Raw genomic sequence first — 26,861 nt, 5'->3', positions numbered from 1 at the left:
TTCCTCCATCTCTCTCCACGACACCACTATCTGCTCAGTTGCTCAAGGTATAACCCCTTGATCCATCTTTGATTCTTCTTGCACAGAAACCGTGGGCAGGTCCTATAGAGGTGTGGCCAAAATATTTATCAGATATGTCCCTCTCTTTTCACCTCTACTGTCACCACTTCAATTCAAGCTACTATGATCTCTTAGGAGACACCAGCGCATCTGCTTCTACTCATGCGCCACTAAAATCCATTATCTACACCACAGGCAGGGTAATCTTTTTACAGCATTCCCCTACTGAGGTGGCTTCCACTGTACATAGGAGACACTCCAAACTCTGACTCTGGCCTGCAAGGCCCTGCGTGAGCTGGACCCTATAAGCCTCTCCAGGCTCACCTCCAGTACTAATCATGATACAGCCATTGGCCTTTCCTCTGGTCTTTGAAAATACCACATTCACCCTTGCTTCATAGCCTTTATTTACCCAGAATTCTCTTGCTGGCCTCATTGAATGGCTTGTGGTTTCCATCCTTCAAGGCTCAGCTCAAATATCAGAAGCCTTTCCTGGTCACACTATCTCAAGTAGACACTGCCCCGTCCACTCACTTATTCACCATCCTGTGGCTCACCGCATGCATTCCCAGCATGCGTTACAATCTGCCATCACCTTGCTTAGCTGCTGTTCATGGCAAGTCGTCCCCACCTGGAGGCCAGCTCCCCAAAGGCAGGAACCTCTTCTGTCTTGTTCACTCCCAGGTCCTGGAACATAGTCGGTTCATAGTAAATATTTGTTAAATGAATGAAAAAACTGGATGATAAACACCTTAACAGAAGAGTATTTTAAAAATCTGTGGGAGTCCAGAAAAGAGAGCTGCTGTCCCCGGGAGAGTAAAGGAAGGCTACACAGACAAGAGGCTGTTGGGCCTGTCAGTGAAAGATGAGAAAGAAGTTACCAGGAGGGGAAAGGGAGGGGGAGTAGGCACCCCCCCACCACCGCCACAGGAGTAGTAGACACAGAAGCACAGAGAGGAGAACCTGAGAGTGCTGGGGAGGTTAAGGGGTGGGGGGTGGCGAGGGGCGGGTGTCAGCAAGGCTGGAGAGTAAAGAGAAGAGAAGCAGGAGACGAAGGGCCATAGCGCATCCCCTCGGCACCCTAGGCTGGCTGCCTGGGTTTCTTTTGTGGTTGTTCCTCCTTTTGTCCCCATTGATTCATTGCATGCTTTATTTTTGTGGCAGGAATGTCAGTCCAGCCACACTCAGGGCGAGGAGAGAAGCCTTAACTGGGCCACTTCAGAGATCTAGGCTATGTGTGATAAAGGACATCATTTTGTCTTTTAGAGTTGCTCAGTTGTTTTTGGTTTTTTTAAAAATTAATTAATTAATTAATTTTTATTTTTGGCTGTGTTGGGTCTTCGTTGCTGCACGTGGACTTTCTCTAATTGCGGTGAGCAGGGGCTACTCTTCGTTGCTGTGCACGGGCTTCTCATTGCAGTGGCTTCTCTTGTTGTGGAGCACGGGCTTTGGTAGTTGTACCTCGTGGTCTCTAGCGCGCAGGCTCAGTAGTTGTGGCACATGGGCTCAGTAGTTGTGGCACACGGACTCTAGAGTACAGGCTCAGTAGTTGTGGCGCACGGGCTTAGTTGCTCCGCAGCATGTGGGATCTTCCCGGACCAGGGCTCGAACCCGTGTCCCCTGCATTGGCAGGTGGATTCTTAACCACTGTACCACCAGGGAAGTCCTGCTCAGTTGTTTTTAAGGAAATAATTCTCTATTTTTCTTAAAATTTCTCCTTCCTGCTTTAGGACACACACCCTGACTTCCATAAGTATCTATTTTAACTTCTGAAAAACAGACAGAGATATTTTAGGTGATAATGAAAAAAACAGATTTGGGGCTTTTTTGCCTAGGTCCATGGGGAAAGAGCTGCCTCAGGCAAATCTGAGCAGGGGAGTTGTCTGGAAGTTCTCTAACCCTCCTTGCTCTCCCCACCTCCCCCAACCTTTCTGAGAGGCTAAGCCTAAGCTTCCTTCCTGGGATGAGGGCGATTGCCTTGCTGGACCGCTAGCTCCTGCGAGCACAGCAGGATGCCTGGCGTGGCTTGTAACCAGAGCCTGGGTTTGAGTCTCTCCACTTCCTGCTGCATCCACTGGAGCAAGTTACTTAAACTCACTTAGCTTCAGCTCCCTCCTCTATACAAAGGGAACACTAAAGCAGTTTACCCTCCTCAACTTGTCCTTATGCCCGCCTAAGCTTCAGTTTCTTTCTCATCTCCAAACCTGAGATAAATCCCTCTGCCCTTCCTGGGTTGGGTTTCCCTTCTTTCATTGGATATGTGGTCCACCCTGAAGTGCTGCCCTAATGTGGAGGACTCAGCCCATATCACAGCACCAAGCTCAGGCTTTGGCTTATGCCACCTGATGTGAAGCAGGGAAGCAGCTCAGAATGTAGGGGAGAAAAACCCCAAGAAAACAACAAAAAAAACTAACCCATTTCCTCCCCGGTGTCTAAGAGGAAGCAAACTCCACACTAAATTATGTTCCAAATATGCCCTAAGGTAGTTTTAATTTTATTGGCACTGATTTTAATTTACTCTTTAGGCCCCTGATTGCAGGACGAACTGTTGGCTGCTGGCAAGGGGACAGCCCTTCATCTCTCAGTTTTAATTAAGTTTCTTAAGTTCAGAAGGAAAGAACAGAGATGCTGTCCCCGCTTCTATTCTCAATCCCAAACTGTAATTAAGGGCCCTGAATTAGCTGCACACCCCTTGCTCCGACACAGCCACAGAAAAGTACCTCATTTGACTGCTGGAAAAACATTCAGATGCAGCTGTTCATTCATTTAATTCACCCATTATTCCATCAATTCACTGATTCATTTTCTATTCATTCCCTTACCAGACCTCTAATGATAACCTACTATATACCAGGCCTTGCTCTGGTCCTGTGGATTTAAAAAATCAGCAGTGTATGGTCCCTGCCCTGAAAGAGTCCACATTCTAATGGTAGATGGAGATAAACAAAGCATTGTTATGCCATGTGGTCAGTGCCAGGAGAGAGAATTATGAGAGCACAGAGGATGCTGTTAACTCATCCCTGAAGGATAAAATAAGGCTATTTGAATTTATACCTTGTACCAGTCGGATGAATAACATTAGATGCTATAACAAGCAGTCCCCAAATCTCAGTGGCTTAATACAGTAAAGGTTCATCACAATCTGATGCAGGTCAGGTGACTCGCCTGGCCGTTTTCCTCTCAGTGTTGATTCAGCAACCTAACCTTTTTCCTTCTTACTACCTAGCCTTTTTCCTTCTTATGATACCATTGTTTTTACATGTAGCTTCCATGCACAAGAGCAAGAATGTGGGTGATTGTATACAAGTTTAATGGCCAGGCTTGGAAGTGACACTTGTTACCACTGCCCGCATCCCATTTGATCCCAACCAAATATCAAAGTAGACTGGGAGATGTCTTCCATGGTCCAGGAAAAGGAAATGGAACTGGTGAGCATCCACTTAGTTTCTGCCTTAAATATTAAGGTTGTGTCAGAGTTAGCCAGATAAAGAGATCATGTATTCCAGGCAGAGAAGACATTCATTGTGTGTAAATGTGGAGACAAAAGTCACAAGCATAGAGGTTTGAAGTACTCCAGGCAGCACCATAGGACTGGAGTGTAGAATATCAGACCAGAATTGGCAAGAGCTGAGACTAGACAGGGGGCAGGGGCCAGATCACGCAGGACCTATGCAAATATATTAAGGGGTTTGGACTCTATCCTGTGAGCAACAGGGAATGGTAGAACAGTTTTAACTAGAGAATTTTATGTATTTATTTATTTTTGGTCGTGCCGCATGGCATGTGCGATCCCAGTTCCCCAACCAGGGATCGAACCTGCGACCCTGCAGTGGAAGCACAGAGTCTTAACCACTGGACTGCCAGGGAAGTCCCAATTTGTTTGCATTTTATTTATTTATTTATTTTTAAAATTTTCTAAAAAAAATATTTACTTTCTTTAATTTCTCTTTCTGACTTTTCGTTGTTAATGTATAGGAATGCAAGAGATTTCTGTACATTAATTTTGTATCCTGCAACTTTACCAAATTCACTGATTAACTCTACTGGTTTTCTGGTGGCATCGTTAGGATTTTCTATGTATAGTGTCATGTCATCTGCAAACAGTGACAGTTTTACTTTCTCTTTTCCAATTTGGATTCCTTTTATTTCTTTCTCTTCTCTGATTGCCATGGCTAGGACTTCCAAAACTATGTTGAATAATAGTGGCGAGAGTGGACATCCTTGTCTTGTTCCTGATCTTAGAGGAAATGCTTTCAGTTTTTCACCATTGAGAATGATGTTTGCTGTGGGTTTGTCGTATATGGCCTTTATTATGTTGAGGTAGGTTCCCTCTATGCCCACTTTCTGGAGAGTGTTTATCATAAATGGGTGTTGAATTTTGCCAAAAGCTTTTTCTGCATCTATTGAGATGATCATATGGTTTTTATTCTTCAGTTTGTTAATATGGTGTATCACATTGATTGATTTGCGGATATTGAAGAATGCTTGCATCCCTGGGATAAATCCCACTTGATCGTGGTGTATGATCCTTTTAATGTGTTGTTAGATTTTGTTTGCTAGTATTTTGTTGAAGATTTTTGCATCTGTATTCATCAGTGATATTGGTCTGTAATTTTCTTTTTTTGTAGTAGCTTTGTCTGGTTTTGGTGTCAGGGTGATGGTGGCCTTGTAGAATGAGTTTGGGAGTGTTCCTTCCTCTGCAAACTTTTGGAAGAGTTTGAGAAGGATGGGTATTAGTTCTTCTCTAAATGTTTGATAGAATTCACCTGTGGAGCCCTCTGGTCCTGGACTTTTGTTTGTTGGAAGATTTTTTACCATTGCAACAAAAAGAATAAAATACCTAGGAACAAACCTACCTAAGGAGGTAAAAGACCTGTACTCAGAAAACTATAAGACACTGATGAAAGAAATCAAAGATGACACAAACAGATGGAGAGATATACCATGTACTTGGATTGGAAGAATCAATATTGTGAAAATGACTATACTACCCAAAGCAATCTACAGATTCAATGCAATCCGTATCAGATTACCAATGGCATTTTTTTTACAGAACTAGAAAAAAATATCTTAAAATTTATATGGAGACACAAAAGACCCCAAATAGACAAAGCACTCTTGAGAAAAAAAAACAGACCTGGAGGAATCAGACTCCCTGACTTCAGACTCTACTACAAAGCTACAGTAATCAAGACAATATGATACTGACACAAAAACAGAAATATAGATCAATGGAACAGGATAGAAAGCCCAGAGATAAACCTACACACCTATGGTCAACTAATCTCTGACAAAGGAGGCAATGATATACAATGGAGAACAGACAGTCTCTTCAATAAGTGGGGCTGGGAAAACTGGAGAGCTACATGTAAAAGAATGAAATTAGAACACTCCCTAACACCATACACAAAAATAAACTCAAAATGGATTAAAGAACTAAATGTAAGACTGGACACTATAAAACTCTTAGAGGAAAACATAAGAAGACCACTCTTTGACATAAATCACAGCAAGATGTTTTTTGACCCACCTCCTAGAGTAATGGAAATAAAACCAAAAATAAACAAAGGGGACCTAATGAAACTTAAAAGCTTTTGCACAGCAAGGGAAACTATAAACAAGACGAAAAGACAACCCTCAGAATGGGAGAAAATATTTGCAAACAAATCAATGGACAAAGGATTAATCTCCAAAATATATAAACAGCTCATGCAACTTAATATCAAGAAAACAAATGACCCAATCAAAAAAGTGGCAGAAGACCTAAATAGACATTTCTCCAAAGAAGACATACAGCTGGCCAAGAGGCACATTAGAAGCTGCTCAACATTACTAATTATTAGAGAAATGCAAATCAAAACTACAATGAGGTATCACCTCACACTGGTTAGAATGGGCATCATCAGAAAATCTACAAATAATAAATGCTGGAGAAGGTGTGTAGAAAAAAGGAACCCTCTTGCACTGTTGGTGGGAATGTAAATTGATACAGCCACTATGGAGAACAGTGTGGAGGTTCCTTAAAAAAGTAGAAATAGAATTACCATATGACCCAGCAATCCCACTACTGGGCATATACCCAGAGAAAACCAAGATTCAATAAGTCACATGCACCCCAGTGTTCATTGCAGCACTCTTTACAATAGCCAGGTCATGGAAGCAACCTTAATGTCCATCGACTGAAGAACGGATAAAGAAGATGTGTTATGTGTACACAGTGGAATATTACTCAACCATAAAAAGGAAATAAATTGGGTCATTTGTAGAAGAGACATGGATGGACCTAGAGACTGTCATACTGAGTGAAATAAGTCAGAAAGAGAAAAACAAACATCATATATAACACATATATGTGGAATCTAGAAGAACGGTACAAATGAACTGGTTTGCAAGGCAGAAATAGAGGCACAGATGTAGAGAACAAGTGTATGGACACCAAGAGCGGAAAGCGGGGGAGGGGGGCATTGGGATGGATTGGGATTGACATATATACAGTAATAGGTATAACATAGGTAACTAATAAGAACCTGCTGTATAGCACAGGGAACTCTACTTCCCTTCGCTGTACAGTAGAAACTAACACAACATTGTAAAACAACTATACCCCAATAAAAACAATTTTTTTAATAAAAATATTTATTTGGCTGCACTGGGTCTTTGTTGTGGCATGCGGGGTCTTTGTTGCAGCATGCGGGGTCTTCGTTGCAGTGTGCAGGATATTTAGCTGTGACATGCAGGATCTTTTAGTTGTAGTGTGTGGGATCTTTAGTTGCGGCATGCAGGCTCTTAGTTGCAGCATGTGGGCTCTAGTTCCCTACCCAGGGATCAAACCCGGGCCCACTGCATCGGGAGCATGGAGTCTTAACTGCTGGACCACCAGGGAAGTCCCTTGTTTGCATTTTAAAAGGTTGCTCTGAAGCAGCAAAAAAACCAGGTCAGAAGCTATTGTAGTAGACTAAGAAAGAGATGGAACTCAAATCAGACATGGTCCCTATCCTCAAAGAGCTCATAGGCAGACAGACATACTTTTCAGCCAGATTACAGTAACAAGTATACAAGTATATCTATACAGTATTCAAGTATACTTGTACAGTAACAAGTACTGACATCAAGGCCCAAGCAAGAAGCTGTTTGGAGAAGGAGGGATTTATTTTAACTGAGCCTGAGAAGAAATCATAAAAAGTTTAAGAAAGCCATATCTCTTCTCTCTCATCCAACAGCCACTTTTAAAGATGGGGAAATTGAGGCACAGTGAAGAGCTGCTACTTATTCATGGTCACAGATTATGTTTACATTAGAACCAGAGGTAGGAACTCTGCTCTGCCTTCCCTGCTCCATTCTAATGAACCAACATAAGTCCATAAAGCCAGTTTAGACACAAAACATCATCAGGACGGCGAGGAAATTAGTATTTGTGGTCTTTGGCATTTCCAGCATAGTGCTGAATATGTGTAATGAAGAGGAAAAAGAACTAAGGCTTCAAACTCAGACCCTATGCTGGCAAATTCCCTAGATCTTTTTCTACTCCAGGTAGAATCTAGACTCTCAGAGTGGGAGGGGATCTTAGAAACTAAATAGTCCTTTAACATTGTTTTGAAGATACTAGCCAATGCAGTTAGATACAAAAAAGAAATTAGCAGCATAAAAACTGGAAAAGAGGAGATAAAATTGCTAAGTGTATGTGATAAGATTGCAAACCTGGAAAATACTGCCCCCTTTATTCACCTCAGTCATCCTCACCTGCTGGCTGTTCCTTGAACATGCCAAGTACATTTACTTCTCCTTCTACCGGGAAGATTATTAACCTGATATCCTCAAGACTAAATCTCCTACTCCATTCAAGGCTCTGTTTTTCCAGAACCTCTATTACTTTCTATTCTTTTACTATGCTTTATTTGTTTCCATGGCATTTATACCTCCTGACATCTAGTATTTTTATTAATTGATTTATTTTCTTTCTCTCCCATAGAATGTAAACTCCTTGAGATCAGGAGCTTTCTGTTGTGTTCATTGCTATATCCTAGTGCCCAGAACACTCCCTGGTGCATATTCCCAGTGCCTAGAACACTATATGACACATAGTAGGTACTCAGTGGTTGGGGTTGAATAAGTGGGTTGAATAAGTAAGTAAATGAAAACTCAAAAAAATAAAATGAGAAATTATTATAAGAACAAATAGAATTAGTGAGGTGTCTGGGTACATATTTAAACCATTGAAAATCAGAGCCTTTATATGTATAAAGAACTACCAGTTAGAAGATTTAATGGAAGATATCATGTTTACAACAACAACTAAAAATATAAACTGCCTTGGCATCAAAAAGTATGTTCAGGGTCTATATGAAGAAAAAAAAAAAAAAGCTTTTAAAACTTTCTGCTGTACCCAGAAGAAAATGGAATCAATGGAAAGTCAAAGCATATTCTTGGATTGGAAGCCTCAAAGTGATAAGAGTCTTGACAGGATTGGGGGAGCAAGGAAAATTAAAGAAGCTAATTACAAAGATTGTATAGAAAAATATGCAAGAAAATACAGGAAAATATGGGGAAAGAAGCATAATGAGGTAATACTAGCCCTCCAAATATTAACATACATTATAAACTTAACATAATTAAAATTGTGTAGTACTGACACATGAATAGACAAATGATTAGAAGAGAATAGAAAGTCCAACAATCAACCCAAATACATACAAAAAAGTTATATGGTAAAGATGGCTTTTCAAGTCAGTGGGGAAAAGATGCACAATTTGATAAATGGCATGGGACAATAAAGTTTAACCCTTACCTCACACCCTACATCCATGTAAATTAAAATTGAAATGAAATCTTTAAATATAAGAAGTGAAACAATAGAAATAATAGAAGAAACAATGAAAGAATTCAACCCAGAAACCACAAAAGACTGATTAATCTGTCTAAAAAGTTAGCATTAAAAATTTCCACATGGAAAAAAAGTACTAGCAGATGTAAAGTCAAAAGACAAATGACAAACTGAGCAAAAATATTTTTATATTACACACAAAGGCTAATTTCTCTAGTATATAGTTTCTATAAATCAATAAGGAATAAAGCCCTGAAACCCAATTTTTAAAATGGACAACAGAAATAAACAGACAATTCATAGAAAAGAAAATGCTAATAGTTCCTAAATATGTGAAAAATAATAACCATATAATAAAAGATAATTATACTAAAAGAAATTCAGATTAAAACTAATCTTAGATATCATTTTCACCACCAAATTGGAAAGTATCAAAGAGTTTGATCACATCCATGTTTGCAGGGTAATCATGAAACTGATGCTGTTATACATTGCTAGGACTGTAAACTGGTCCTTCTAAGGAGGTCAGCTCATCAATGTTGATCAGAATCACAAATGCACATAGGACCCAGAAATTCTACTTCTAGGAATTTATCCTACGTATAATTGTATATGTGTGAAATGGTGTTTATACAGAGTCAATCACTAAGACTTTGTAACAGAAGGTTGGAGACAAATGTCTGTCAGTTGGGAACTGGTTAGTTTATATATGACTGTTTAAAAAAATGAGGTAACCATGTACTGAGAAAGAATTATCTCTAAGATATGTTGAGAGGAAAAAAAGTTGATCCAAAAATTGTGTTTTTATTTTTTATTTTTATTTTTGATTGTGTTTTTATCCCACGCGGCTTGCAGGATCTTAGTTCCCCAAGCAGGGACTGAACCCAGGCCCTCGGCAGTGAAAAGCGCAGAGTCCTAACCACTGGTCCGCCAGGGAATTCCCCGAATGATGTGTTTTTAATGTGCTACCTTTTGTGTGCGTTGGGGCAAAGGGGGTCGGGGGAGGAATATTTACTTGTTGGTGTGTAAATGATCTCTGGAAGTTTGTATGAGAAACTGGTAATGTGAAATGCCTCTGGGGAGTTTGCCTGGGTGCCTGGAGGACAGGGGTAGAAGGGATATTGTTCATTGTAAATTCTTTCATATCTTATTGACTTTTGAACCATGTAAATCAATCAATATAATTCACTTTACGGTTATTTAAAGTAAAATCACATTAGGTGCCAGGTGTCAGGATGGGGCAGTGGAAGCCACTCCAGACTGGTTTTCGGAGGAGCCAGGTTCTAATTCTTTTTTTTTTTTATTCTCTTTTTTTAAAATTTATTTTTATTATTATTTTTTTAATCACTCATCAATTTTATACACATCAGGTTCTAATTCTTATTCCTTCACTAACTTGCTGGCTGACCTTAAGCAGGAAACCTCCCCACTCCGAGCTGATCTGGGAAATGTCAGAGAAACTGGTTTCTAATAGCTCCCACATCCAGAGATATAAACTGCAGTTTTTCCTTACCCATTTCTTAAGTCATCTCTCTACCACCTCCTTTCCTCTGCAGCTCATCAAAAGCTCAGAGGAAAAGACAGACAATTGAAGAAAATAAAATTGCAAAGATGACTTTTATAGGGCTCCTGTTGATTCACTGCATATTCCACCTCCAAAGCTGAAAATGATGAGTTTAATATCACACAGAGCTCTGCATCTTGTATCTCTCAGAAGGCAGCTTACGCCACCCAGAGAACTGGGAGCTCAGCAAGACATGATTTTTCACTCCAAGTCTGAGGCAAATGAAATGACAGTCATGAGGCCCACATTCTAGAAGCAACATGGTTTTCATTTGGTCTTAACTTCGTTTGAAAGTGTCCCAAGGAGGGAGAATTCTTCTAAGCCTGGATTTTTCTTCTTTCCCAGGACTACAGGCTAGAAAGCAGATGGAAAGGTGGCCAGGTCTTGCCTTGGCTGTTTCTAGTGTTACCCATTAACGGTGATACATTAACTGTGTCAAGGGTCAGGAGACCTGGCTTTCAGCCCCAGTTATTCCCATGTTACTCTCAGAAAGGACAGATGTCTAGGAAGAGAAAGTCAGATTTGAGGGACATTGAAGTTCTAAGGGCCTGAAAACTCCCCCATTCCTGGCAGTCTATTGCAGTGTCTGGAACGATCCCTCTGGGTGGTTTATTCATTCATTCTGCATCTGGCTACCGAGCGTCCTTCACGGACAGGCACTGGCCGCTTTCCAGACAATCCTCCTACCTTCGGGGAGCTCATAGTCGAGAAGGTTAACAAATAACATTACATCAAGCTAGGGAGTGCCTTAAATACATGTGAGCAGAGAGCAGAAAAAGACTAGTCACAATTACCTTTATAGACAACAAGGTTATTTGTTCCCATACACTATGTATTATTGGGGAGTAGGTGTGACATCATGAAATGAGGTTAAATAAAAGAATGAACTAAGATGTCCTATGTAAAGCTCCCAGAATGGTGTCTGGCATGCATTAACTATGCAGTAAATGACAGTAATGATTATCGCTGAGTTGGATTCCCACTCTAACTCTCTGAGGTTGGAATTAAAATACCCATTTTTCAAATAAAAATTTCGAAGCGGGTACATGATTTACCCCAGATTCCCTCAGCTAGAAATGACCCACTTGGGGCAATACCATTAGCAGGCCCAATTTAAATACAATTATGTCACCTGAAGGTGTTTCTCATTAATCAGAGAAACAAATGCTGCTAATGCCTTTAGTCATGAATGTATTAACTGTTGTGGGTAGGTAACATCACTTCAGAAGACCTCTAAAGAGGGCTGCTAATGGTAGTGCTCTGAGACCCTGAAGGCGATGGTGTTAAAAGTAAGGAGAGGGGGGGCTTCCCTGGTGGCGCAGTGGTTGAGAGTCTGCCTGCTGATGCAGGGGACACGGGTTCGAGCCCTGGTCTGGGAAGATCCCACATGCCGCGAAGCGGCTGGGCCCGTGAGCCACAATTACTGAGCCTGCGTGTCTGGAGCCTGTGCTCCGCAACAAGAGAGGCCGCGATAGTGAGAGGCCCACGCACTGCGATGAAGAGTGGCCCCCACTTGCCACAACTAGAGAAAGCCCTCGCACAGAAACGAAGACCCAACACAGCCATAAATTAAACATAAATAAATAAATAAATAAATATTAAAAAAAAAAAAAAAAAAAGTAAGGAGAGGGATTTCCCTGGTGGCGCAGTGGTTAGGAATCCGCCTGCCAGTGCAGGGGACACGGGTTCGAGCCCCGGTCTGGGAAGATCCCACATGCCGTGGAGCAACTAAGCCCGTGCTCCACAAGTACTGACCCTGCGCTCAAGAGCCGTGAGCCACAACTACTGAGCCCACGTGCCACAACTACTGAAGCCCGCACGCCTAGAGCCCATGCTCTGCAACAAGAGAAGCCACCGCAATGAGAAGTCCACGCACCGCATCGAAGAGTCGCCCCCGCTCACCGCAACTAGAGAAAGCCCGCACACAGCAACGAAGACCCAACGCAGCCAAAACTTTTAAAATAAATAAATAAATAAATAAATTTATTAAAAAAATAAAAGTAAGGAGAAATTGATCCTTCCTACTCTCAACCCCTCCAATCACACTGCAGATAGTTGCTACATCTGAGGAGACATAGGGCTAGCTCACAAGGAAATGTGTGTGTGTGTGTGTGTTTAAGGCAAACTCTGTGGCCCCGATGTCTCATTTGTTATCCTTTATCTCAACAGAAAACAAGCCTGGAGTTTTATATTGACATCCACGCCCACTCCACCATGATGAATGGCTTCATGTATGGCAACATCTTTGAAGATGAGGAACGCTTCCAGAGGCAGGCCGTCTTCCCCAAGCTCCTCTGCCAGAATGCCGAGGACTTCTCCTACGTGAGTGGAGAGTTCTCTGTCAGGCAGCCCCAGCTTCCCTCCCCAAGCCGCCCCCCACCTCCCATCACCTCCCTGTCTTTCGCCTCACTCACTTCAGTTTGGTTTAACCTTCACAGAACACCTACTCTGCGCTGGGTCTTGCGTGGGTGATAAAGATAGAGGTAAACAAGCTCTGCCCGTACCTGCAAGCAGCTGATCACCCATCAGGGAGGGAGACTCTCTGAAAAGACAGCGCTTGGTTTGTCTGAGGAGCTGGCATTTGTTTCGCTGATCTGATTCCAGCGTTAACAAGAGAAGAAACTCACTGAGCATCTCCCAGTGCCAGACCCCGGCCCAGGGTCTGCTTTCACAGACCTTTGGCCTTCGTTCTCTTAGAAGGAGCCTAACATGTCTGCTGACGGGGGTCATATGTCCACCATCCTCTTCCTCCATAGCCCTTTCTGGGCCCCAATTTCTTTGTCAGTAATTTGTGGGTGATAATTTTTTTGTCTTGCCTGCCTCATAACTTCCTGGGAGGACAGATGCAGTAATAGATATGAAAGTACTTTGCAGGCAGTAAAGATCTCAACAGACTCCAGAGACTGTTGTTACTACCCCCTTACACGCCAGGAAGGACCGGAGAGGCTGTGGACTGGCAGATAGAATAATTTGCAGCAAAAAGTAATATTGAGAAATGGCAGGGAAGATAAGGAGGGGAATCAGCCTGTGGTGGAAGCAAACTTGGGAAAGAGTTTTTGCACATTTTTCTTTGTTTTGATACGAAATCTCTGAGGGCTGTTATTTCCGTGTGGCCAGAGGGGGAGAGGCCCACAAAGGGCATGGCAATTTTTGAAGTTGATGAGCTGAAAACATGCCTGCTCGTTGCTTCAGGCCTAGACATTAGTGGAGAGAGGATGAATTTCTCCATGAGGTAAGATGCGCTTTGAATCCCAGAATCTTGGAATGCCCCACCAGGAAAGGAACTGGGAGATTATTTAGCCCAATCCAACACTTTATACCCAAGAGACACTTAAAGCCCAGAGAAGTTGGCTATCTAGGGCAAGGTCCCTCAGCATTTGAAACAGGTAGAATGAGATGGCTCCTCATTAGTAGCTCGGGGATGAAAACAGCCATATGCTTATTTCTGTGGAAATCTCTGGAGGATGGCCAATGCTTGTCTTTTTGAAACCACTCCAGTTTCAGAGCAGAGTGTGGTCTTCTGGAGGAGACCCTGGGAGACTGTGATTCTCCAGGAGGCTGGGCCACAGACTTCAGAGACCCTCACAGGGGTGAGGTTTCCAGGGTCTACAAAAAGGGTGTAGTCTAGGAGCTTTATTTCTGGCCTTGCCTGATGGAGTTCCTGCATTGCAGCCTCCTTAAGAGCTTAGGGCTTGGGTCAAGGTCATCTATCCTAGTCCAGCCTCTGTCTCCCCTCTTCTCTGACCCTCAGTACCCAACTCGAGAATGAGAGAGTTGGATATCACTACATGAGCTTCAACTTCAACAGTCCTTTCTGATCTGACACTCTAATTTTCTGATCCTTTCCTTTACGTCAAAATGCGCACACACATACATACACACGGCTCTCTTTCTTTCAGTGTCTCTATATCCGTCTTGTTTTGCTGTTTTCTTTCTCCCTCTTCCTCCTCATCCCCTTTTCCTTCTTCTCTTATATTCTGCTGAACAGGACATGCCTTCTCTCATTAAAACCAGGCTCTTCATTTACTGCAATTTCCATGGGTTAGCACAGAAAGCCCTTCTAACCACAAGTGAACTGACCCTCACAGCTCTGTAAAAGAGATGTGATTTTTACCACCGCTTTACAGATGAGGAAACTGAGGCTCAGACCAATAAGGCTAGTTGCCTAACATCTCACACACTTTTGAAGAGAGGACTTGCAATGCGGACCTGCTGGCTCTTTCCTCTCTATCCACTGTGATGGGGGTAGTAGACACCCAAGTAAAGAAGAGCCGTGATCCCTGTGCTCTGGTGACGCTGAGCACGAGTTCAGCTGTCCCTAATGGAAGGGGAACTTTGTGAAGGAGGGTTGGGGTGTCTGAAGTCACTTAGTCCTGGTCCAGATCTGCGTCACTTACTATGAACTTCCATTTCCTCACCTTAGAGGGGAAACATTACGACACCCCTGTCGAGGGGGTGAAGCCTAAATGAGATACTATATGGGAAACAATATCATAAAGTTGAAAGCAGTGCCCAAATTTCAGTCTTGATTATCGTAATATCATTCTTATTCTCTGTCTACTTTTCCTTGCTCCATCTGTCCCCATTCAAATTTCCACAAATCTTTGTTAACTGGCAGTTACTATGCCCTAAGAACTGTGCTGGGTGCTTTCATTTAATTGTTTGTCTATTTAATCCATCCTTATAATAATCTTGCAAAGTGGGATTCACATACCACTTTTCAGATGAGGAAGCTGAGATCCAGAGGTGCTCGCTCAAGGTCCCATAGCCAGCAGGTGTCCAGCCCTGATTCTCTCCTCCCTTCTTTGTCTTTCACAGTCCAGCACGTCCTTTAACCGAGATGCCGTGAAAGCAGGAACCGGCCGTCGCTTCCTCGGTGGGCTGCTGGACCACACTTCGTATTGCTACACCCTCGAGGTTTCCTTCTACAGCTACATCATTGGCGGCACCACGGCCGCTGTGCCCTACACGGAGGAAGCCTGTATCCTTCGCAGCTGAAAGTACCCAAGTCTGCCAGGATTTACCAAGCAGGTCAGGAATTTGGTCTCCAACTCAGGTGAGGGCTGAGACTCTGGGGTGAGGATGGACATGGCTGGTTCTGCTGGTGTCACCTCTGGATTGTCCTGTTTGCTCGCTGCCCTCCTAAGGGACACCCCCCCCCCATCTGCCTCTGCTATGCCTCAAGTCTTCCTCGGGCACTTGGACCCATGGCCTACCCATACCTGTGCTGCTCCCATCTCTCTCTCCCCTCTGTCCCCTCACAAAGGAGTGAGTCTTCCATCATCTAAAGTATGTAAGTACACAGGCCAGATGCTCATCCCGGGACTGCTAAGGAAGACTTTGACAGTCTTGGCTCCTCCTTCTTACCCTGAACATGTCTCTCTTTCTCTCTTTTTTAAAAAAATTTTTTTATTGGAGTATAGTTGACTTACAATGGTGTGCCAATCTCTGCTGTACAACAAAGTGACTCAGTTATACACATACACACATTCTTCCTTTTGTATTCTTTTCCTTATGGTTTATCCCAGGAGATTGGATATAGTTCCCTGTGCTATACAGTAGGACCTTTTTGTTTATCCATTCTAAATGTAATAGTTCTCATCTATTAACCCCAAACTCCCAGTTCCTCCCTCTCCTTCTCCCCCTCCCTCTTGGCAACCATAAGTCTGGTCTATAGAGCAGACTTCCATCTCTCCATGCTCCTGCTCCCGCCCTTTGTCTTCCCTCTGTGCACTACTTTCCCTTTCGCTGTCTGTACCCTCCTTGTCCCCTCTACTTTTTTAAAAAAATTATTTTTATTTATTTATTTTTGGCTGCGTTGGGTCTTCGTTGCTGTGCGCAGGCTTCCTCTAGTTGCGGCGAGCGGGGACTACTCTTTGCAGCGGTGAGCAGGCTTCTCATTGTGGTGGCTTCTCTTTGTTGCGGAGCATGGGCTCTAGGTGTGTGGGTTTCCATAGTTGTGGCACGCAGGCTCAGTAGTTGTGGCTCACAGGCTCTAGAACGCAGGTTCAGTAGTTGCGGTGCACGGGCTTAGTTGCTCCGTGGCATGTGGGATCTTCCCGGACCAGGGCTCGAACCCGTGTGCCCTGCATTGGCAGGTGGATTCTTAACCACTGCGCCACCAGGGAAGTCCCCATCCCCCTCTCCTTCTGTCTCTCCCCCCAACTCCCGCCTTGTGTTTTTCTCTCTTTACTTCATGTGATGTGTTCCTTCCTCCCCTCCTCCATCTTCTCTCCTTTCCCCACCATCCTTTCCTCTCTCTCTCCCCTTAGCCTCCCTCCATCTTCCCCGCCTTCCTGCTCATCCTCTGTGCATCTTTCTCTCTGCCTTTGCGTTTCCTTTGCCAACTCACTTTTCCTCTTGGCTTCCTCATAAAATGTCCCCGAGAATCCCCAAGCCTGTCATGATGAAATTAGAGGTCACTTTCTAGTTTGCTTGATTTTTTAGGGACTATTTAGTAATTCTAGTTTCCTGAGTATTGATTTTCATTTCAAGGTCAGTACATAAGGGTTGTGACAGATTGTGACAGTTTCTGCTTTTCTTTACTTTTTGCTTTTGGATTGACCCATTTCTCCTTTCTGAACACTTTTAGTTTTCTCAGAGAAAGAACTATAGTTGATGGAAAAGAAAGGGAAAGGATAATATTAACTCTCTATATACAAATTCTCTCTCCCCAGAAGTGAAAGTGCTCCTTTCAGCCTTGATTCAACCCTTGGGGAGTGTTTGTGGAGTTCTTACCACACTCTGTGCAGGAAAACTTCCTTTCTGGTCGAGACATGACTTAGCACTAGTCCACACAGCTGGTTGCACCCTCGTGGCTCTGGGGGGTCCAGTAACCTAGCTGGGAACATGGGGGCAGGGTGATGGCCTCAGAGGGAGGGGCGAGCAGTAGTCAGAGGAGGTGTTAGACCAGTGTTCCAGATCCAGTACCTCACTGGAGAGATTGTGGTAAGAACTGAGGGAGAGTCCCTGCCCAGTCACCAAGACTGGGACAGTCACCTTGAAGTCTGCTTTAATAACTACCTGGCCCACCGGCCAATGGAGTAGGCTCTGCTCTGCAGCAGAGGACCCTTGGTTTCCAAAGTCCTGGCCATCTCTATGTGCCACACACACACACACACACACACACACGCGCACACACACACACGATGGTGTGCGGCCCATTGCTTCCCCAGGATCCGCTAACTCCTGTGCTCCACGCATACGCACATTCTGTGCTGCCCCTGCCTAGCTCGCCCCTGATGTGGTGGCAAAGGAGATAGAGGGAACTGTCTGAAAGAAGAGTTTGAGCATGCGCACCAAAGGTATCCCACATGTGAGCCTTACCTCAATGAGATAAGGGTCCCGCCAGGTGTGGCCTGCACTTAGTTTGTGGCTGATTTCTGATGTCCAGTTTGATGGGTTCTCCTACCCTATCTCAGCACCTCCAACATGCTTTGGTGTTAGAAGCAAATGTTTCTCTCAGTAGAAGTCCCCTCCCTTGGCCCAGGCCCAGGGTTTCCTCTCCTCAACACCCAATCCTCAGTCATCAAAAGTAAGTACACCATTAGCACATGCCAGGAATCCTACTAGGCACTGGGGTAAAATATTGACCAAGAAGGCGTGGTCCCTGACTCACTGAGCTTTTGGTCTACTTGGGGAGCCGGGAAAGGAAAGAGGCAGCTATAATCTGTGGGGTAGGTTCTGTGGTGGAGGAATTCCAGAGAGCCATGGGAAATGTTCATTTAAATATATATATTGAGTGTCTGCCATAAGCCAGGTAAAGTTCTAGGCACAGGGGATGTATAGCAGGGAACATACTGAAGACAAAAATGTCTGCATATGGGGGTAAGAGGAGACTCAAACACAGTTTCGGGAAGTCAGGGAAGACTTCCCAGCAGAAAAGACATCTAAGCTGAGTTTTTAAGAGTGAGTAGAAATTAGGCAGATTGCTTGGGGTGGGTCGTTGTAGGCAGGGCATTGCAGACAGAAAGGGGAGGAAGGAAGGTAGACTGTCGGAGCTGTAAGGGGTCGGGTATGGCTGAAGGACTTCAGATGCAGGAGATGAGACCCAAATGGCAGCCCGTTAGGAATTTAAACGGTAAGGAGTATGAAGGCAATGGAGAGCAGTAGAAGGGCTTTAAAGAGCAGCGGGGAGCCCCTCTGGCTGCAGTGGGAAGGTTAGATTGGAGGGGCCAAGGCTGCAGACAGAGACACACTAGGAGGCCGTTATGACAATCCAGGTGGGAAATGACTCAAGCCTAGACTTGGGCGGTGCTGTGGAATATTTAGAATGTGGCACTGAGAAGACTTGGGGAGTGAGTGGATGGGGATGTCGGTGGGGACGAGAAGCCAGCGTTTGGAAGGGGTTAAGGGTGATGGGTAGCAAGGCTGAGCAGGAGCTGGGCAGGCCGCGGTGCTGTTGGGTCACCCCGTCTTATCTGTCATCTAGGGGAAAAGAAGAGGAATCTGGAGTTTCTCCAGGGAAGTGCAGGCCAGTTCAACACACATGAGTGTGATTTAACCTGGTTCTTGTTTGAAATGCATTTAAAAAAAAAAAAAAAAAAAAACCTCTCCTAGCAGAGGGAGACTTCAGGCAGACAGATTGTGATCTTTGTTGGTTGCTGGCTCTGTGTCCCAAAAAGAAATTACATGGTCTGATAGGAATGGCAATATGGTCTGGGAGGAAGCGTCCTCTAGACTGGGAGTCAGGAGACCTGGATCTGATGACAGCACCGACATTTCCCACCCTTCAGCAATCCTCCAGCCTCCCTGAGGTAAGCTTCGTCACCTTCACAAAGGCACCAGGAACCTTCCTGCTTTCTTAACCCCCTGCTGTGGGAATAACATTCGTGAAAAGAGAGCAGACTTTCAATTGAGACAAATCTGGATTTGAATCCGGGCTCAGCCATTTACAGGATGTGTCACCATGGGCAAGTCATATAGCCTCACTGTGCCTCAGTGTCCTTGTCTGTAAGAGGAAGACCTAGTAATACTCAACCTCACTGAGCTGCAAGGAGATTAAATGAAATAGTATATATGAGTGTGCACCGTAAGCTTTAAATATTAAGTGACTATTGGTTAAAACATCGAAAAGGTTTACGTGACTATGAATGAGGACCTGCATTTATGTTAAAGAAGGTAGTCAGGGCTGTTAGAGCAAAAGGCCAGGGGCTGTGTTGGTAGGGTCCACGGGGCAAAAGGCCTTGGTGGGGTCACCGTAACGGAGGACCTGGACCTCAGAACGCCATGTGGTTCACACAGTGAGTGGGTATGTGCAGTTCCCACGATGAGGGGTTTTATGTCTGTCATCCAGAGTATGCCCTTCCCAGCATCAGGGTCCATGAAGGCCAACTTAGCTATCCAGAGGATGCTGGATGAGAGGAAGACCAGAGAAAGGCTAGGGGAGGTGGGGAATCCTGAGGGATATTTCACCAAGGCCTACAATAGTGTCCACTTCCTCACCTTCCAGAACATATGTATCTGTCAGTTTAATTTTTCTCCCTGGAAAAGCACCAGCTAAACATTACCAGGGTCTTGCTCTCTGGCTCTCCTCCCCACTACATCAGGGTAATATAGCCATGGACACTGATGCTTCCCTAGCTGTGTGACCTTGGGCTGGTTATCTCACCACTCTGAGCCTGTTCCCCCATTTGTAAAACAAAAATAATAATACTCACTTTGCAGGCTTATCAGGGTAGCGAAAAGATGCAATATATCTCCAATCCCCTTGCACTGCCTGGCACCTGATAGGAACTCAACAAATGTTCCTCTGTCACCACTTTTCTCATCCCCATGCAGACTGCATGACTTTCCTTCCACTGGTTGAATCTTCAACCCAATGATCTGTCTTTGAATCCAGCAACCGGGGGTTTGAATTTTGATTCCATCACCATTACTGGGTAGCCTCAAGCAGGCCCTGTCCCTTCTCTTAGGCTCAGTGTCTGATACTTCCTACCTGTCAGAGCTGCAGAATGAAACTATGTGTGGATTTGTCTGTATTCTGGTTCCTTCCAGCTCTGATACTCTAAGATTTTTCTGATTCTAAAATTTAAAATTTTATAATTCCGTTTAGATGAATTTATGATATCAAGAATCCACAGTTGTGTTATGTATGAGTCTTAAGACTGAGTGACCCCATGAGCATGAGTTTCAGTCCAATAGGGAAAATCAGCACAGAAGTGTCCTGGACAACTGATCAAGCCAAGCCGATAGCTATTTTCATTCTTTTAGTTAAAGGGTTCTTAATCGAGGGCTTTATGGATGGGCTTCAAGAAGAGCCTACAAACTGTCTAAAATTTATGCAAAACTGTGCCTAAAGATGCGGAGTTCATTTTCTGGGAGGAGGACTTCTAACTTTCAACAGAATCTGAATGAAGCCATCCTCAGAGGCTGCTGCCCTGGCTGGTGGTCTCTGTCCAGGTTGTAGCAAGAACACAGCTCTGGTCAGAGGCGTGGGTGTGAGCTCCACTTTCTGTCATTCTAGCTGAGGACCCTAACCCAGTTATTTAACCTCAGTTTCTTCATCAGGAAAGTGCAGATAATGATTATTTACTTCACAGTGTTGCTTGGAGGGTTACGTGGGAGAAAGCGGATAAATGACTGGGCATATACTCAGTGCCATTAAATACTAGTTCCCTTGCCTTTCCTTCCTGTGGTTTGTTGTTTCTGTTGTTGTTGTGAAACGATAAATTCCTGAGAATTTTGGACCATTCTTCAGCAAACCTTATTTACATTTTACTGGCCTGCCAAGTAATAAATATGCTCTGTTCAAACAATTTATAAAAAGAGAGAGAGAGAGAAAGGCTAAACTGGAATCATAAAATAACCCAGAGCTTCTCTGGCCTTTGTTTATGGTCTGGTTACAAGCCAAAAGGAAATAGCTCTTTGACATAATGGATGAGAAAAACATTGGAAACAGAGACCTTGGGTCCTAAGCAGACTGTTTTCCACACACACTTATAGCTGTGGACACCTTGAAATCAGAAAATGCTGGCTCTAGGAGAAGGGAATGGCCGCTGTAGCCAAGACAAAACGCAGAGCTTTAGAACTCAGTTAGTTATCTTGGTCTCAGTTCAGAGCCCACTATGTGCCTCGTACTGGGTCCTCTGAAACATACAGCAGACATTGAAGATACCATTTATTTACTCACCCATCCCACAAAACTCACTAGACACTAGAAATAGGCAGATGAATAAGGCATGGTTCCTGCCTTCAAGAAGGAGACAGTTTTTGGGTTTTTGTTTTTAATTAATTAATTTATTTATTTATGGCTGCGTTGGGTCTTCGTTTCTGTGCGAGGGCTTTCTCCAGTTGCGGCGAGCGGGGGCCACTCTTCATCGCAGTGCGCGGGCCTTTCACTGTCGCGGCCTCTCTTGTTGCGGAGCACAGGCTCCAGACGCGCAGGCTCAGTAATTGTGGCTCACGGGCCCAGTTGCTCCGCGGCATGTGGGATCTTCCCAGACCAGGGCTCGAACCCGTGTCCCCTGCATTGGCAGGCGGATTCTCACCCACTGCGCCACCAGGGAAGCCCTAGAAAGAGACAGTTTTGAGAGGAGGGGAAAAGGTAGAGACAGCAGCACAGAGGGATAAATGATCAGGCAGAGGGAACCTCTGCCGGTTGGGGATGCACATGGGAGCCGTCTAACCCCGCAGGAGCGGTGAAGAAGGAGAGGAAGGAAAGACTTCCTGGAGGAGGAGTAACTAGGGCTCAGGCCTCCGGGGTGGATGGGATGCAGGCAGCAGAAGCAGGGTAGAGCCGCCTTCCTGGTAGAGGGAGACATACAGGAGAAAGCCCCGATGCCAGCGAGAGGATGTGCGTCCAGAGTATTGGAAGGAAGTTGGAGCTGGGCCAGAAACAGCAGGTAATAAATAAATATAGGCAGAAACAGACCATGAATAGAAGGAGAAAGATTTGTGAGCTATGTAACAGGTACATTAAATAAGAAACACTCACAGCGTACAAGTATAAAATATTTTTTGTCTCCCATTGACCCTGCACGTAGATGCGTATAGATTCTACATCTAGATCTAGAGATATAAAAGCTCTTACAGATCCCATGACTTTCTAATCACTCTCAGGAAATTAAAAGTTTTCTAATTAATTCTGGTCACCAAACAGTCTCAGTTCAGCAATGACTGTGTCTCGTCCAATCGAAGCCATTGAACCTCTTCAAAGTAAAACCTTCCACATTCTCTAGCCCAGGCCTGTCTCAGACAGGCTGCTCGAGGAGACTCCCATTTCCCCGACTTGATTTCCAGCCCTTTCCCCCATCTGGCTAACCCTAGATGTTTACCCCTCCAAGGTGGAGCAGGATGAGGGAGAGGAGGAAAGTGTAGGAAAGGTCTTGGGTGACTGGTACTCCCTGAGAGGGCCTGGCAGTCCCTTGTGGGCCTCCTCAGACACACCTGCCCCGGGGCTGGAGAGCGCTGACGTGGGCAAGCGCATGTGCTCAGGCCGGTTGTTCATGGGTCCTCCCTCAGTCCATGGTGATCTGGGGCTCACCTCTGTTAGGGCACTGCACCCTCCAGTGGCCCTCTTGCCTGAAGAAGAGCTAAAGTTTGCAAATCTGGTTTTCTGGTTTCCTTTTGCAAGTCCTGCCTGGTAGTTTCCTACCTCACTTTGCAATGTGGTATCTACAGACTTGGGATCTCAGCAAAACCAACACTAAGACAGTTCCATCTTAATAACATGTTTTATTATCTAACTGGTAGAATTGACTATTTTGGGTGATTGCTTGGGTGTGGAGGTAAAGGAAGAAGTCAAGGAAGATGCCCAGTTTCTCAACTTGAACAACATGGCGGACGTTGGCTCCAGTCACTTAAACACAACTATTGGAGAAAGGTGCTGGAGAGGGGGATATTCTGAGCTCTGTTTGGGATGTGTTAAGTGTAGGGGGCTCATGTGACATACAAATGGAGAAGTTTGGTAGGCAGATGGTTCTATGGGCCAGAATTTCTGGGGAGAGACCTGCGCTTCAGACAGACTTTTCCACAAGCTACTGTAGAGTCATAAGGAAGGAAGGGATTTTCTTGGTGTGCACAGTCAAGGTGGGCTTTCCCTTGAGTTGGTGAAAAGAATGCTGGGCTGGGAGTCAAGATCCCAGTTTCGGAACAGCCTTCTGCCCTCCCCCACTCATAAAGCTGTGTGACCTTGGTTAAATCATTTTACTTCTCTGGCTAAAGCCTGGTACTAGGTAGACCCTCAGTGAATGTGAATGAATGAAGGAATAAATGAAATGGAAGCAGGCTTCACCTGCATCTGCTAGTTGGCTCACTAATAGGACAGCGAGTATGAATATGTATGTGTGCTGGGGTGGTTAGCAGGAGGAGGGGAGTACTGCCTGGGTTTTCTTTCTTGGGGAGGAAGCTTCACTTTTCATACAGAAGAGTAGGAAGCAGTCAGGTCTGACCTGTTGGGTGGCACGGAAAGATACCCAGGTACTTCCCAGTTCCTATTTGTGATGGCCAAGGTCAAGCCTTTGTTAAGATTCATAAACAAAAAAATGCTTCAAAAAGAGGGCTTTGGGAACAGATGACTAAATGGGACTGAATGATTGGCTGAATGAATGAATGATTAATAGTAGTAGTAGTAATGGTAAAAGTAATAATGTTGAGATGTACTTCATGAGATGGGTCAGGCTCCCTGCATTACAGGATTGGCTTTGCCTCCAACTTGCCATGTAGGTTTGGGGAGTTCCTTTCTCTTTGGGTCCAAATTTTCCTATCTTTAGATTAGAAGATGAAATGATATGATCTCCAGGTTTATTTCCAAATCATTAGGTAGATAGATAGATAGATAGATAGATAGATAGATAGACAGACAGACAGACAGATGGATATAGAAAGAATCATTTGATTTTTGGCCTTTGAGATAAGTACCTTTTTTTTTTAACATCTTTATTGGAGTATAATTGCTATACATTGTTGTGTTAGTTTCTGCTGTATAACAGAGTGAATCAGTTATACGTATACATATATCCCCATATCCCCTCCGTCTTGCGTCTCCCTCCCACCCTCCCTATCCCACCCCTCTAGGTGGTCACAAAGCCCTGAGCTGATCTCCCTGTGCAATGCGGCTGCTTCCCACTAGCTATCTATTTTACATTTGGTAGTGTATATATGTCCATGCCACTCTCTCACTTTGTCCCACCTTACCCTTCCCCCTCCCCATGTCCTCAAGTCCATTCTCTACATCTGTGTCTTTATTCCTGTCCTGCCCCTAGGTTCTTCAGAAGCTTTTTTTTTTTTTTTAGATTCCACATATATGTGTTAGCATATGGTATTTGTTTTTCTCTTTCTGACTTACTTCACTCTGTATGACAGTCTCTAGGTCCATCCACCTCACTACAAATAATTCAATTTCGTTTCTTTTTATGGCTGAGTAATATTCCATTGTACATATGTGCCACATCTTCTTTATCCATTCATCTGTCGATGGACACTTAGGTTGCTTCCATGTCCTGGCTATTGTAAATAGTGCTGCAATGCACATTGTGGTACATGTCTCTTTTTGACCTATGGTTTTCTCAGCATATATGCCCAGTAGTGGGATTGCTGGTCATATGGTATTCTATTTTTAGTTTTTTAAGAAACGTCCATACTGTTCTCCATAGTGGCTGTATCAATTTACATTCCTACCAACAGTGCAAGAGGGTTCCCTTTTCTCCACACCCTCTCCAGCATTATTTGTAGATTTTTTTGATGATGGCCATTCTGACTGGTGTGAGGTGATACCTCATTTTAGTTCTGATTTGCATTTCTCTTAATAATTAGTGATGTCAAGCATCCTTTCATGTGTTTGTTGGCAATCTGTATATCTTCTTTGGAGAAATGTCTTTTTAGGTCTTCTGCCCATTTTTGGATTGGGTTGTTTGTTTTTTTGATATTGATCTGCATGAGCTGCTTGTATATTTTGGAGATTAATCCTTTGTCAGTTGCTTCGCTTGCAAATATTTTCTCCCATTCTGAGGGTTGTCTTTTCGTCTTGTTTATGTGTTCCTTTGCTGTGCAAAAGCTTTTAAGTTTCATTAGGTCCCATTTGTTTATTTTTGTTTTTATTTCCATTTCTCTAGGAGGTGGGTCAAAAAGATCTTGCTTTGATTTATGTCATAAAGTATTCTGCCTATGTTTTCCTCTAAGAGTTTTATAGTGTCTGGCCTTAACATTTAGGTCTTTAATTCATTTTGAGTTTATTTTTGTGTATGGTGTTAGGGAGTGTTCTAGTTTCATTCTTTTACATGTAGCTGTCCAGTTTTCCCAGCACCACTTATTGAAGAGGCTGTCTTTTCTCCATTGTATATTCTTGCCTCCTTTATCAAAGATAAGGTGACCACATGTGCGTGGGTTTATGAGATAAGTACCTTTTACATATAGGGAAACTCAAGCCCAGAAAAGTCAAATAACATGCCCCGGGCTGCTCTCTCAATTCTGCCTGGTAGGTTTTGTCTTACTTTCCTCCCTGCTCTACAGTTGGCCCAGTTTCCCTTCCTTTCCTGTAGGACAAAACCCCGCAGGGGTTGGGATCCACCAGCCAGCTCTTGCCCGTCCTATAGCCCCAATGTCTGTGACCCCCGCCCCCAGCCTTGACATGTTTGTAGTCTCTAATCACCCAGACGTATTGCCACCCAGACCCTGTCTCTGTGGTGCCCCAGCTCAGCTGCCTTGCTCTTTGTGAACCCTGCCTTGGCCCTCCCATCTCCCACCTCCAGATCAAAGTGCACCTTCTACCCAGGCCTGGAAAACCAAAATGTCATTACCTTCCCGCAGCCTCCCACATCCCCCCAAAATGAGGTTTCTAAGGGTTTTATCTGCTATTGTCAAGTTTATAGCCGTAATTCGAAATGCTGTTAATATTACTGACAGCAGAGAGCTACAAATTACAAAGTTGTAAAGTTATTTTATGGTGATAACCGTCAACCTTCACTAGCAGCGCTGCAAGGCTCCATGGAAACCAAGTTGCTGATAAAAATAGTTGATATTGTCTCAGGATTATGGCTGTGAGCTGACAGTCAGAGAAATTCCGGCTGGTTCTTCAGAAATTTGAACCTGTTTGTGTATATTCAAGTTCACTTGCACACTTATATACACACTTACTTGTGTTTCTATTATCTTATTGTACAAGTGTGGGGAGAGGCCCCAAAGTAGAAGGACTTTACCCCAAGTCTGTTCCAACCAGTTGCAGATTTGGGTCTCCGACCAGCCCAAAGGACACCGAGAGGGACTGTCTGCCACATTGTAGGTGTTTAATAAGTAATTGTGGAATGGATGAATGCCTGGAACACTTGAAGGGCTTAGGCAATATTGAGAACAAAGGTATTGAAAAATTTCTGTCTTTACAGTCAACAAATAAAACCAAAGCAGCTTTGGAAGTACTGATTTGGGGGAACAGGGTCCCCTATGTGGTAAATTGGTGTAGGCATCTTAGTTGACACTGTA

The 26,861-nt window shown here is 44.0% G+C and overlaps 1 protein-coding gene across 1 annotated transcript in view; it reads left to right on the top strand.

The window, feature by feature from the left end:
• The window catches only part of AGBL4 (AGBL carboxypeptidase 4), a 1,405,329-nt gene that overhangs the window by 1,332,376 nt on the left and 46,092 nt on the right, over positions 1-26,861 (top strand). Inside the window, exons 10-11 of the mRNA XM_057530807.1 lie at positions 12,615-12,767; positions 15,264-15,426. Of these exons, the coding sequence (XP_057386790.1) occupies positions 12,615-12,767; positions 15,264-15,426 (316 nt within the window). The remainder of the gene's footprint in view (positions 1-12,614; positions 12,768-15,263; positions 15,427-26,861) is intronic.

The sequence above is a fragment of the Balaenoptera acutorostrata genome, chromosome 1 (assembly GCF_949987535.1).
Source record: "Balaenoptera acutorostrata chromosome 1, mBalAcu1.1, whole genome shotgun sequence".
Taxonomy (NCBI): Eukaryota; Metazoa; Chordata; class Mammalia; order Artiodactyla; family Balaenopteridae; genus Balaenoptera; species Balaenoptera acutorostrata.
Note: the sequence above shows the minus strand (reverse complement) of the source record. Positions and strands in the feature narration are given on the sequence as shown.